The sequence below is a fragment of the Mercenaria mercenaria genome, chromosome 11, assembly GCF_021730395.1.
Source record: "Mercenaria mercenaria strain notata chromosome 11, MADL_Memer_1, whole genome shotgun sequence".
Lineage (NCBI taxonomy): Eukaryota > Metazoa > Mollusca > Bivalvia > Venerida > Veneridae > Mercenaria > Mercenaria mercenaria.
In genome coordinates this window covers 57,537,174-57,551,107 of record NC_069371.1, presented here as the reverse complement: position 1 = coordinate 57,551,107, position 13,934 = coordinate 57,537,174, and the positions used below count along the sequence as shown (strand labels likewise).

The 13,934-nt window shown below is 37.7% G+C and overlaps 1 protein-coding gene across 3 annotated transcripts in view; it reads right to left on the bottom strand.

The window, feature by feature from the left end:
* LOC123531280 (4-trimethylaminobutyraldehyde dehydrogenase A-like) overlaps window positions 1-13,934 on the bottom strand; it is a 67,625-nt gene that overhangs the window by 9,022 nt on the left and 44,669 nt on the right. For all 3 annotated transcript variants that reach the window (XM_045312101.2, XM_045312102.2, XM_053517504.1), the window contains 3 exons: window positions 11,291-11,410; window positions 10,601-10,789; window positions 633-859 (listed from right to left, as the gene is read on the bottom strand). In XM_045312101.2, the coding sequence (XP_045168036.2) occupies window positions 633-859; window positions 10,601-10,789; window positions 11,291-11,410 (536 nt within the window). The remainder of the gene's footprint in view (window positions 1-632; window positions 860-10,600; window positions 10,790-11,290; window positions 11,411-13,934) is intronic.

Below are 13,934 nucleotides of genomic sequence, written 5' to 3'. Positions count from 1 at the left end.
GACCCCCAAAATCAATTGGAGTCATTTACTCTGCATGTCCAATCATCCTATGAAGTTTTAACATTCTGGGTCAGGTGGTTCTCAAGTTATTGATCGAAAATAGTTTTCCATGTTCAGGCCCCTGTGACCTTGACCTTTAACAGAGTGACCCCAAAATCGATAGTGGTCATCTACTCTGCATTACCAATCATCCTATGATGTTTCAACATTCTTGGTTAAGTGGTTCTCAAGTTACTGACCAGGAACTGTTTTCCATGTTCTGGCACCTGTGACATTGACCTTTAATAGAGTGACCCAAAAATCAATAAGGGCCATCTACTTTGCATGACCAATCATCCTATGAAGTTTCAACATTCTGGGTCTAATGGTTCTCAAGTTATTGATCGGAAATGGTTTTCCATGTTCAGGCCCCTGGGGTTGTCTACTCCAGCAGCCCTACCATCCTATGAAGTTTGAAGGTTCTAGGTCAAATGATTCTCCAGATATTGATCGGAAATGAAGTGTGAAGTACGTACGTATGTACGGACGGGCAAGGCAAAAACAATGTTTCAAGTTTTCATCTTTTCAAGATTTTTTATCAATTTGTATTAGCCTTAGCTACTCAAAACTCACTTTCATTTATCATGTCTTACCTTGTAAAAACACCCCCCGCAAGACCAAACTCTGTATTGTTGGCTCTATCTATAACTTCTTCCTCTGAGTCAAACTCTAAAACTGACATCACAGAACCAAATATTTCATCCTTAACAGCAGTCATGTCATCATGGCAATTGGATAGCACACAAGGCGAGATAAACTGTCCTTTGGAATATTTTGGCTCAGGAGTTACCTCCTCTCCTCCGCATAATACTGTAGCACCCTGTAAACAGTGAGACAACTAGATGTGTGTACACAGGACACTGATGCCCCCACTTCCTGTCACTGTACATGATTTCTTGACTCTAGGTGAAATATTTTATAAGATATATGCAACACAAATGTTTAAACACTTTACGTATATTTTACACCAAGACAAGGACCATAATTCTTGTCTGGCTGAGTGAAATCTCAAGCAGAACACTAGGTGCACAACTGCACATGATATATAACAATTCTCAAATGTTTTATGACTAGGTCAAATACTGTTTGAGATACATGGGACACAAACTTTTACGCTCGCATATTTGTGATCAAATAACGGGCCATAACTCTGGTCTTGCAAAAATCCATAACAAAACTCAAGTGCACAAATTCACATGCTGAATAATATTCTTATATGGTAAAATAGTGTTAAGATATATCTGCATGACTTTTAAATCAATACAGACTGATAATAAATCCCTATGTTTACAAATTTAGTTTGTCAAAAATACATGTGAATAAATATTTGTATTTGAAACAGACATGTTATTATTTATCACAGATAAATGTATCAGGACTGCTGCTCTCTTTAATATCTTACCAGTATTGATCTTTTCTCAGCAACCGCAACTGGTTACATGCGGGTTACCTCAGGGTAGCATACTTGGCCCTCTTCTGTTCTTGTGTTATGTTAATGACATGCCAGTTAGTATTAGTAAGGATTGTAAATAGTTACCTTATGCAGATGACAGTACTGTCATTTTTTTTCACATAAAAACCTCATTGATAACTAGAGCTATCACTAAAGGTGATGAATGTACCCCCCGCATGCACTGACACAGTACATTGCAATTTGACGCACACAAGATTGCATAATTATGTGGACTGTATGTATATAGACTGTATGTATACAGTATAGTAACAAAAAACAAAGTCCCATAACTATGCAGAATATTTATCTAAAAGAATGTAACATGCACCATGCACAACTAGGGTTGGTACTGATCACTTGTGTGAAGTTTCATTAAATTGTGTGTAAGGGTTTGGTAGATTAGGCACACACAAGATTGCATATGCAGACTGTATGTACATAGTATGGTAACAAGAAACAAAGTCCCATAACTCTGCAATTTTTTTTTCTAAAAGAACCTAACATGCCCCATGCACAACTACTGTTGGTACTGATCACTTGTGTGAAGTTTCATTAAATTGTGTCAAGGGGATGAGGAGAGATGGTGCGCACAAGATTGTGTCTATGTATATAGTATAGTAACAAAAAAACAAAGTCCCATAACTCTGCAAAATTTTTTTCTAAAAGAACCTAACATGCCCCATGCACAACTACTGTTGGTACTGATCACTTGTGTGAAGTTTCATTAAATTCTGTCAGGGGGATAAGGAGAGATGGTGCGCACAAGATTGCGTCTACGGACAGACGGCCAGACGGACAGACAGACAGACAGACAGACAACCTGAAATCAGTATACCCCCCCTGTTGTCGGGGGTTACAACAAATTATCCCCTCACCTTGGGAAGACTGAGTGTATTACAATTGCAAGTAAAAGGAAACTCAAGGCAGTCAGTTCTTTTACTGTCACATATAATGAAAATGTAATTAGCTCCCAGAAGAAAGTAAAGTATTTGGGCCAGGTCATAGATAATGATCTTTTAGGACAGTCAACAGTCAATGATATACCGTATATTCTCGACCATAAGTCTACTTCGGCCATAAGTCGAGGGTCTACTTTGGATAAAAATCTTAAGATTTTTGAGTTGCCCCGACTATAAGTCGAGGGTAAAATCGATCTAGATCACCTGCCATCATAAATGCTGAAATTGTCAAGTGTAACGCTGGAAACATTTGGATTTGGTAGCAAAATTATGCAACCGATTTTTTATTTTGCAGTTAGTCAACGTTGGACAAAGCTGTTTTCTTCTTCTCACCATCGTTAATGGACAATTTTTGGAAAGTTAGGGAGGAACAACAATGCCTTTTAACGACTACTATGGCACAAAATAATGTGAAAAAACATTGGTTCCAGCAAATTATCTTTTTTGTTTTCTATCATATTTCGCACACGATCTTTGTGACGTTTCCGCGATAAATTATTTGTGCCATAATAGTGTTAAAATGTATTGTTAGTTTGAGAGTCAAGGCATACATAAACAAACAAAAATAAAAAAACAAAAATAAAAGACTTATTTCTTTATTACATGACATAATAATCGATCACGATTTTTTTTTCAAACCACTATTAAGTGACCAAAAAAGTGTTTATAACAGATAAAGTAGACAAACATCTGTTAATTAGCGTACATTAATAAGCGTGAAAAATAACTCAGTCTGAATAAACGATCATGATTTTCTTTTATTTCAACCATTATTAAGTCACCAAAAATGTGTTTATAACATATAAAATAGACAATTATTTTGTTAATTAGCGTACATTGAATAAGCACAATTCTACAACGCGAAGCTTAAAAGCAGTGTCATAATGCAGCACGTTTTCTCTTAGGCATTTTAAGAATTTAAGTCCTTTATCACGTAATCTGATCAAGCATAAATCAACAATCCAATATGATATTAAAACTGATAAGTGTGCGCAAAAAAACTGTCAACAACTTTGATAAAAGATCAATGCATTGTATCGCATTATGTTGTCTTTGCCCCGCCCTCCGCTGTCAATCAAACTGCCCTTAGCCAACCATAAATCGATATAGGGCCATTTGTTTTCAGTGGCATAAAATTTATCTCGGCACACATCAAAACAACACCTGGAATGTTGTTTACAATTTGTCAAGACAATGACAGTCTTTCGAAGCGGCGGATTTTCAAAGCAAAGGGGAGTTATACATTTGAAAGCTATAAACGGTTAGAATTAATTGACTTGAATTAGCTTTGAACAGCGAGATTGAAGTTTGCTATCGGATCAGTTTGAGTAAACGGTTATTAATTGTTGCCGATTGTGACAAGGTGGTAGAATTATGTATACCCCTGGTATGTATCCTTGGATTAACACACAATAATAATATCTCAATTCAAACCAATAATCGCCTTTGTTATGATCTTTTTAACTTTACATATCAAATGGCCATTAATTATCGGCAATTAGCGATACGCCTTGTGTAAGTTTTATTGTTCACAATTCCATCTCGGTAAAAAATAACAATCCTTCATTATTTCAATAAGATTCACGATTTTTCATATTTCTTTCTTCAAAATACTATAAAAAAAATACTATTAAATTTATACAAAATCAGTTTTGTTTACTGGGGTAATTACGGAGCATAACGGCAATCATAGTTTTTAGCCTAAACAATAAGCACGGAGAGTAGTTTCCCTTTACCAAAATGGCGAAAATATCGTACACAAACTTCAGAATGCGCTGCGTTCGGTCCCAAAATTTGAAAGAGGATAATGACTGCGTTTAGTTATGCAGCCATAAGTCGACCCTTGAATTCAGAACATATATTCTGACCAAAAATTCTCGACGTATGGCCGAGAATATACGGTAGTCAATAAAGTAAATTCAAGATTAAAATTTTTGTACAGACAGAAAAATGTTCTTGATAAAAATCCTTGTAATTCTTTAATACAGTATCTATTTGACTGCATGTGTTCTTCATGGTATAATAATCTTACAGTCAGGCTAAAACAAAGGCTTCAAATCTGTAAGAATAAAGTTGTAAGATTTATATATGATTATTCCCCTAGAACATCTCTTAGAGACATAGATTTTGAAGATTTGGAAATACTTCATGTAGATGATAGAGTTAAACAATTTGGGCTGAATCACACTCATAAAATTTTCTATAACATAAGCCCAAGGTATCTATAGGAAAACTATCAAAAAGTATCTTCTATTCATAATTATGGATTTAGAAGTAGTAGTAACAAGAGCTGTCGGAGGACAGCAACGCTCGACTATTCAACAGCCTTGTCAATTGAATGAATACAAAAGGGGCATAATTTTGTACAAATGCAAAACAGGGTTATGGAACTTGCACAATGCTTATCAGCTCATGACAGTGAACAAGTGTGTGAAGTTTCAATCCATTTCCATTAGTGAGTACCAAATTACATACAAAAGCTTAACCAAAAACTGCTAAGTCGAAAAAGGGGCATAATTTTGAAAAAATGCAAAGTAGAGTTAAAGGACTTGCACAGTGCATGTCAGATCATGATAATGAACAAGTGTGTGAAGTTTCAATCCATTCCCGTTACTGGATACTGGGATACCAGCTTACATACAAAATCTTAACAATTTCTAAGTCGAAAAAGGGGCCTAACTTTGTAAAAAAGCAAAACAGAGTTATGGAACCTGTGCAATTTAGGTCAGTTTATCACAGTGAGTAAGTGTGTGAAGTTTCAATCCATTACCACAAGTGGTTACTGAGATACCAGCTTACATACAAAAACTTAAACCAAATTGGGGACTCTGGCGTCCGACGCACGGGCGAGTCCAGTAGCTCTACTATTCTTTGAATAGTCAAGCTAAAAATTTCTTATTCAGAATGTTCTCAATAACATGGTTAGTATCACATTTTATCATAATTGTACTCTGACCTGGAAGTCCCTTCCTGGGCGTATTAAAGATAGAAGTAAATATATGTCTTTTAACAAGAGCAGTAAGACAGTGTGCTCCACTATTCGGCTGTAAAATAAATTTAAGTCTCAATAAGAGACATCTAAAAGAAAGATACACTAAGATACAAAAAGACCCTACTACTCAGAGGGGTTAAAGTTATGTCCAGAAAACGAAGTTTGTCAAATAATTTAAGTATGAAAGGGTCATAATTTGGTCAAAAATACAAATCAGAGTTATGGGCATTGTTACCACACATGCAGATGATGATGATAAAGATACATTTTAAGTTTAAAGTCATTATCTTATATTGTACTAAAGTTATATACATAAAGCAAAGATTGCCAAAAAACTTTAAGTATGAAAGGGGCATAATTCTATCAAAAAAGTACAATCAAGAGTAATGGGGAATGTAACCACACATGCAGATGATGATTATAAAGAAAATTTTTTAATTTCAAGTCATTATCTTTTAAAGAACCAAAGATATGTCTATAAACGAAGCTTTCGAAAAAATCTAACATGAAAATAATTCCAAGTATAACAACTTGGTGACCTTGACCTTGGGTATAATGGGAGCAGCCCCTGCACATACTTTGTTTGTATGCTGGACAATGTTAATGTGAACTTACAGTAAGATATAAGCAATAGTAACAAAGGTATGGCAGAAAAACAAAGGTTGCTAAAAAAAAATTTAACCTTAAAAATAACCTAAGTATAACACCTTGGTGACCCTATACCTTCAGTATAATGGGCCATGCCCCTGCACATACTTTAATTGTACGCTGGACAATTTTTATGTAAACTTACAGTAAGATATAAGCAATAGTAACAAAGATATGACAGAAAAACAAAGGTTGCTGAAAAACTTTAACCTTAAAAATAATCTAAGTATAACACCTTGGGGATCTTGACCTTCAGTATAATGGGCCCAGCACCTACACATACTTTGTTTGTATGCTGGACAATGTTTATGTGAAATTACAAAAAGATATAAGCAATTGTAACAAAGAACAAGAAGGCCACCATGGCCCTTGGTTGCTCACCAGAGTAACACACCAAAACAAACATGTTTGATCTAGTGACCCAGACTTTGACACTACATGACCCAGTTTCAAACTCCTCTGAGTTTTCAAGGAGATAAACATTCTGACAAAGTTTTCATAAAGATTGAAGCAAAAAATGTGGCCTCTAGTGTTTTTTCTTCAATTTGGCCTAATAACCTTTTAGTTTTTTTACCAACCAGACTAGTTTTTTAAACCTGTCCGAAATTTTATGGAGAAAAAATATTTCATTTCATTAAGATTGGACCAAAAATATGGCCTGAGTGTAAACAAGCATTTTCTTTCATTTGACCTTGTGACCTAGTTTTTGACCTAAATGACCCAGATTAAAACTCATCCATGATTTCATGAAAACAAACATTCTGACCTAGATATCATGAAAACTGGAGCAAAACAGTGGCCTCTAGAGTATAAACAAGCTTTTCCTTTGATTTTACTAAGTGACCTAGTTTTTTGACCCTACATGACCCAGAGTCAAAATCATAAAAGACTTCATGATACCAAACATTCTAACCAAGTTTTATGAAGATTGAATAAAAAATATGGCCCCTAGAGTGTTAACAAGATTTTCGTTTGATTTGACCGGGTGACCTAGTTTTTGACCCCACATGACCCAGATTCGAACATGGCCTAGTAGTCATCAAGATAAACATTCTGACCCAGTTTCATGAAGATAGGGTCAAAAATGTGGACTCTAGAGTGTTAACAAGCTTTTCCTTTAATTTGACTGGGTGACCTAGTTTTTGACCTATATGACCCAGATTTGAACCTGACCTAGAAATCAACAAGACAAACATTTTCGACTAACTCTCATGAGTTTCAAACTTAAAATGTGGTATCTAGAGTATTAACAAGATTTTCCTTTGATTTGGCCTTATGACCAAGATAGGGTCATAAATGTGGCCTCTAGACTGTTAACAAGCTTTTCCTTTGATTTGACCGGGTGACCTAGTTTTTGACCCAACATGACCCAGATTTGAACTTGGCCTAGAGGTCATCAAGATAAACATTCTGACCAATTTCACAAAGATAGGGCATAAATGTGGCCTCTAGAGTGTTAACAAGCTTTTCCTTTGATTTGACCTGGTGACCTAGTTTTCGACCCCAGACGACCCAATATTGATCTCGTCCAAGATTTTATTGAGGGTAACATTCTGACAAAGTTTCATTAAGATTGGGCTAAAATTGTAACCTCTATAGAATGCTAACAGTCAAATTTTTGACGACGGGCGACGGACACAGGGCGATCACAAAAGCTCACCTTTGAGCACTTTGTGCTCGTGCTCTGATGAGCTAAAAACAAAGGTTGCAGAAAAACTTTAACCAAACAAGAGGAACATGATGGTCATGGATCGCTCACCTGTCCCCACATGACCCAGTTTTGAACTGAGTATGAGGTCGTTTTTTCTATAATTTGACATAGCGACCTAGTTATTGAACTCATGTGACCCAGTTTTGAACTTGACCTAGATATCATCAAGATAAAAATTCTGATTAATTTTCATGAAGATTCATTGAAAACAAGATGACCATGATGGTCCTGAATCGCTCACCTGTCCCCACATGACCCAGTTTTAAACTGAGTATGACGTCGTTTTTTCTATTATTTGAGATAGTGGCCTAGTTTTTGAGCTCACGTGACCCAGTTTTGAACTTGACCTAGATATCATCAAGATAAAAATTCTGACCAGTTTTCATGAAGATCCATTGAAAAATTTGGCCTTTAGAGAGGTCACAAGGTTTTTCTATTATTTGACCTAATGACCTAGTTTTTGAAGGCAAGTGACCCAGTTTTGAACTTGACCTAGATATCATCAAGGTGAACATTCTCACCAATTTTCATGAAGATCTCAGAAAAGTATGGCCTCTAGAGAGGTCACAAGGTTTTTTTATTTTTATACCTACTGACCTAGTTTTTGACCGCACATGTGCCAGTTTCGAACTTTACCTAGATATCATCAAAGTGAACATTCAGACTAATTTTCATGAAGATCCATTGAAAAATATGGCCTCTAGAGAGGTCACAAGGTTTTTAGACCTACTGACCTAGTTTTTGACCGCAGTTGACCCAGTTTCAAACTTGACCTAGATATCATCAAGATGAACATTCTGACCAACTTTCATACAGATCCCATGAAAAATATGGCCTCTAGAGAGGTTACAAGGTTTTGTTATTATTTGACCTACTGACCTAGTTTTTGATGGCATGTGACCCAGTTTCGAACTTGATCTAGATATCATCAAGGTGAACATTCTGACCAAATTTCATGAAGATCCATTCAAAAGTATGGCTTCTAGAGAGGTCACAAGGTTTTTCTACTTTTAGACCTACTGACCTAGTTTTTGACCACAGTCGACAGCGTTTCGAACTTGACCTAGATATCATCAAGATGGAACATTCAGACCAACTTTCATACAGGTCCCATGAAAAATATGGCCTCTAGAGAGGTCACAAGGTTTTGTTTTTTTGACCTACTGACCTAGTTTTTGAAGGCACAGGACCCAGTTTCGAACTTGACCTAGATATCATCTAGGTGAACATTCTGACTAACTTTCATGAAGATCCATTGAAAAGTATGGCCTCTATAGAGGTCACAAGGTTTTTCTATTTTTAGACCTACTGACCTAGTTTTGGACCGTACGTGACCCAGTTTTGAATGTTACCTAGATATCATCAAGATGAACATTCTGACCAACTTTCATAAAGATCCCATGAAAAATGTGACCTCTAGAGTGGTCACAAGCAAAAGTTTACGGACGGACGGACGCTGCGCGATCACAAATCACTTTGTGACATGTGAGCTAAAAAGCTCACGCTGACCCTGACGCCGGGGGTGTGTAGAATAGCAGCTCTATTCTCAGAATAGTGAAGCTAAAAAGGAAGTAAATAAACCTTTTCTAGGACAATACTCTACTAAGAGTTGAAAATCTTTTTGTGTTTTATAGCTAGATTATTGTAAATTTATAATTTTAAATACAACATGGTACAGTCGACATCGTACTTGCGACCACCTCTATTAAGCGAGTTTTGTATTAAACGACCAGTCAAAATCCCTCCCGAACGTTTTCAGTATATAAATTCATTCCATTAAACGACCTTTTTATTAAACAACCAGCGACCACAGTAATGTAGTCCCGACAGGTAATATATTCGACAAAAGTATCTATTAAGTATCTATTAAGCGACCGGGTACCAAAATTCTACCGGGCATTTCTTCATCTGTGTAATTAGCGAGTACGTTTTGCACGTGACTGAATGCAATTAACATTTGTATCAGTCAAACTGACAAACAATCTAGCCATGATTTTCACCGTTTGTGGACTTGGAAAAGTGTTCACGATGTTAAAACAGATTTTGAAATCACATATGTATGTTCATAATAAATACAGTTACATTAACAGTTAAAAATAACTTTCCTTTTCATCTGACTAAAATTCATTAAGAGACCATTCCATTAAGAGACCATTTCTTAGCAGTCCCTTGGGTGGTCTCTTAATACAATGTCGACTGTATTGTATGATAAGCTCTGGTAATCTAGTTTGGGTCAATTTTTATGACCCATTATTGATGTTAAACAGCTTTTTCATATTAATTTGAGATTTTCTAGATCATTTTTAGTACAAATTTAAAAGGACACCATTGGAAATAAATCTTAGACTTTAATGGGCTATCATGCATATATACATCTTCCTCAGTTGAATTTTCTTTCCCAAGTCCGACTAAAATGGGCTAGGTTTTATGCAGGCATAGGTATCTGTAAGCTAACTATAATTCATAAAATGGTTATTACAGACAGTACTAAGTTATGTGCTAGTAAATATGATCAAGTAATTCTGTAAAATATGATTTATATATGCAAATAAAATCTATCTCAGCAAGAAACTGATATCTTCCCCACATAAACAAGTGTAAGCCAAAATGGCCTCAGATGCATTGTCTTCAGTCACTGATCATGAAGAACCTAGCCTGGGATTTTACTGATCACAAGTGATGTAATTTCTACACTTATAAGAGCCAGCAGAGGGTTGTTCAGTCTATAAACTGGACCCATGATTCTGGAATCATTTGTTACACTTCCACTTGAGTTTAATTGTTAGAACACACATTACCTCTTTCTTTGCGATGTCAATGTAACTAAGCACTTTGTCTGCTTGTTGCCGGGATATTGTGGCACCTACTGTTGTATCTTCAGCAAAGGGATCCCCTATTTTCATCTTCTTTGTCCGTTCAACTAGCTTCTCCAGAAACTGGTTCAAAATTTTCTTCTGTACAAATACACGGGTACCATTTGAACACACCTGTACAAGATTTGATGTCAATCCTTAGAAATTAATCTGCACTCTCAACTCCAGGCTTTTTTGAAAACCACGTTCAAAAAGTAATTCTGGGAACCTAGCTGACTGACATGGCTACTAAATACTGGTAATTATTCCACTGCTACCAGCAAATTTATCAATCCTGTCCTAGTATACACTTTTAATACAGCCTGCTAAATGAATTGTTACAAAATCTCTACTGTGGTGCTTCTTAATGAATGTTAAAGCTTGTAAAGACTTGCCAAAGTTCTTTGACATACAGCCCAAACATGTCACCATTTAGACTTTAAACTATGTTACTGGGCCTTTTCAGAAACTAACTTGGTAATGAAACAGATATTTGATCATATTTCAGGAACAGTATTTGTGACGACATACAGAACTGTCGACCAGTCTACTGTCCTTGGACAGATACTTATAACATCTTCACTGCAAATTTAGGGCAAAACTTCTAACCATGAACTGTTACAGAACTAAACTGACCTGTCCCTGGGTAAGGAAATTGGCTAACATGGCCCCAGTCACAGCGTTGTCTAAATGACTGTCTTCAAAAATAATAAGGGGGGATTTCCCACCAAGTTCCAGTGTCACATGCTTGATGTCCTGAAAAAAGCAAGCACAGTTTTCAAATCACTTACAGATACAAGTTGTAAATGGGGAAGCTGTATTAAGGGTCATTTATTATTTACTAGATCACTGGCCATGCCCTACAGTCTTGATCATTGGTCATGCCCTAAAATCTTGATAATTGGCCATGCCCTACAATATTGATCATTGTTCATGCCCTACAATCACGATCACTGGTCATGCCCTACAACCTTGATCATTGGCCACGCCCTACCACCTTGATCATTGGTCATGCCCTACAGTCTTGATCACTGACCATGCCCTACAATCTTGATCACTGACCATGCCCTACAATCTTGATCACTGACCATGCCCTACAGTCTTGATCACTGACCATGCCCTACAGTCTTGATCACTGGTCATGCCCTACAGTCTTGATCACTGACCATGCCCTACAGTCTCGATCAGTGGTCAAGTCCAACACTTTTGATCACAGGTCATGCCCTTCAATCTTGATCACAGGTCATGCCCTTCAATCTTGATCACTTGTCATGTCCTACAGTTTTGATCACTGGTCATGTCCTACAGTCTTGATCACTGGTCATGCCCTAGTCTTGATCACTTGTCATGTCCTACAGTCTTGATCACTGGTCATGCCCTACAGTCTTGATCATTGTTCATGCACAACAATCTTGATCACTTGTCATGCCCTACAATTTTGATCAATGGCCATGTAATACAATCTTGATCACTGGCCATGCCCTACAGTCTTAACTCACTGACCATGCCCTACAATCTTGATCACTGGTCAAGCCCTACAGTCTTGATCATTGGACAGGCCCTACAATTTCGATCACTGGTCATGCCCTACAACCTTCATCACAGGCCATGCCCTACATTCTTAATTACTGGTCATGCCCTTCCATCTTAATCACTGGTCTTGCCCTACAATCTTGATCATCGGTCATGCCTTACAGTTTTCATCATTGGTCATGCCCTACAGTCTTGATCACTTGTCATGCCTACAGTCTTGATCATTGACCATACCCTACAGTCTTGATCACTGGTCATGCCCTACAGTCTTGATCACTTGTCATACCCTACAGTCTTGATCACTGACCATACCCTACAATCTTGATCATTGGACATGCCCTACAGTCTTAATCACTGGCCATGCCCTACAATCTTGATCACTGGTCATGCCCTACAGTCTTGATCACTTGTCATGCCTACAGTCTTGATCACTGGTCATGCCCTACAGTCTTGATCACTGACCATACCCTACAGTTCTGATCACTAGTCATGCCCTACAATCTTGATCATTGGCCATGTCCTACAGCCTTGATCACTGGCCATGCCCTACAATCTTGATCATTGGCCATGCCCTACAATCTTGATCACTGGCCATGCCCTACAGTCTTGATCACTTGTCATGCCTACAGTCTTGCTCACTGGTCATGCCCTACAGTCTTGATCACTGACCATACCCTACAGTTTTGATCACTAGTCATGCCCTACAATCTTGATCATTGCCCATGTCCTACAGTCTTGATCACTGGCAATGCCCTACAATCTTGATCACTGGCCATGCCCTACAATCTTGATCACCTGCCATGCCCTACAATCTTGATTACTAGCCATGCCCTACAATCTTGATCACTGGCAATGCCCTACAATCTTGATCTCGGGCCATGCCATATACTCTCGATTTCTGGTCATGCCCTGCAGGCTTGATCATTGGTCATGCTCTACAGTCTTGATCATTAGTCATGCCCTACAATCTTGATCATTGGCCATGCCCTACAATCTTGATTACTGGTCATGCCCTATAATCTTGATCATTGGCCATGCCCTACAGTCTTGATCACTGGTCATGCCCTACAGTCTTGATCACTGGTCATGTCCAACAGTCTTGGTCATTGTTCATGTGCTACATTCTTGGTCACTGGTCATGCCCTACAGTCTTGATTACTGGTCATGCCTTACCATCTTAATCACTGGTCATGCCCTACAGTCTTGATCACTGGTCATGCTTTGCAGTCTTGATCACTGGTCATGCCCTACAATCTTGATCATTTGACATGTCCTACAATCTTGATCACTGGTCCATGTCTTACAATCTTGATCACTGGCCATGCACTACAATCTTGATCATTGGTCATGCCCTACAAGCTTGATTACTGATCATGCCCTACAATCTTGATCACAGGCCAAGCTCTACAGTTTTGATCACTGGTCATGCCTTACAGTGTTGATCACTGGTCAAGCCGGACAATTAAGCTAATTTTAAATATCTTACCTTGCACATCCTTCCATGACAGGTCATGGCTGATCAAGCCCTACAGTCCTGATTACTTGTCATGCCCTACAGTCTTGATCACTGGTCATGCCTTACAATCTTGATCAATGGCCATGTCCCACAGTCTTGATCACTGGTCATGCCCTACAATCTTGATCACTGGACATGCCGTACAGTCTTGATCATTGGTCATGCCCTACAGTCCTGACTACTGGTCATGACCTACAGTCTTGATCCCTGGTCATGCCCTACAGTCCTGAT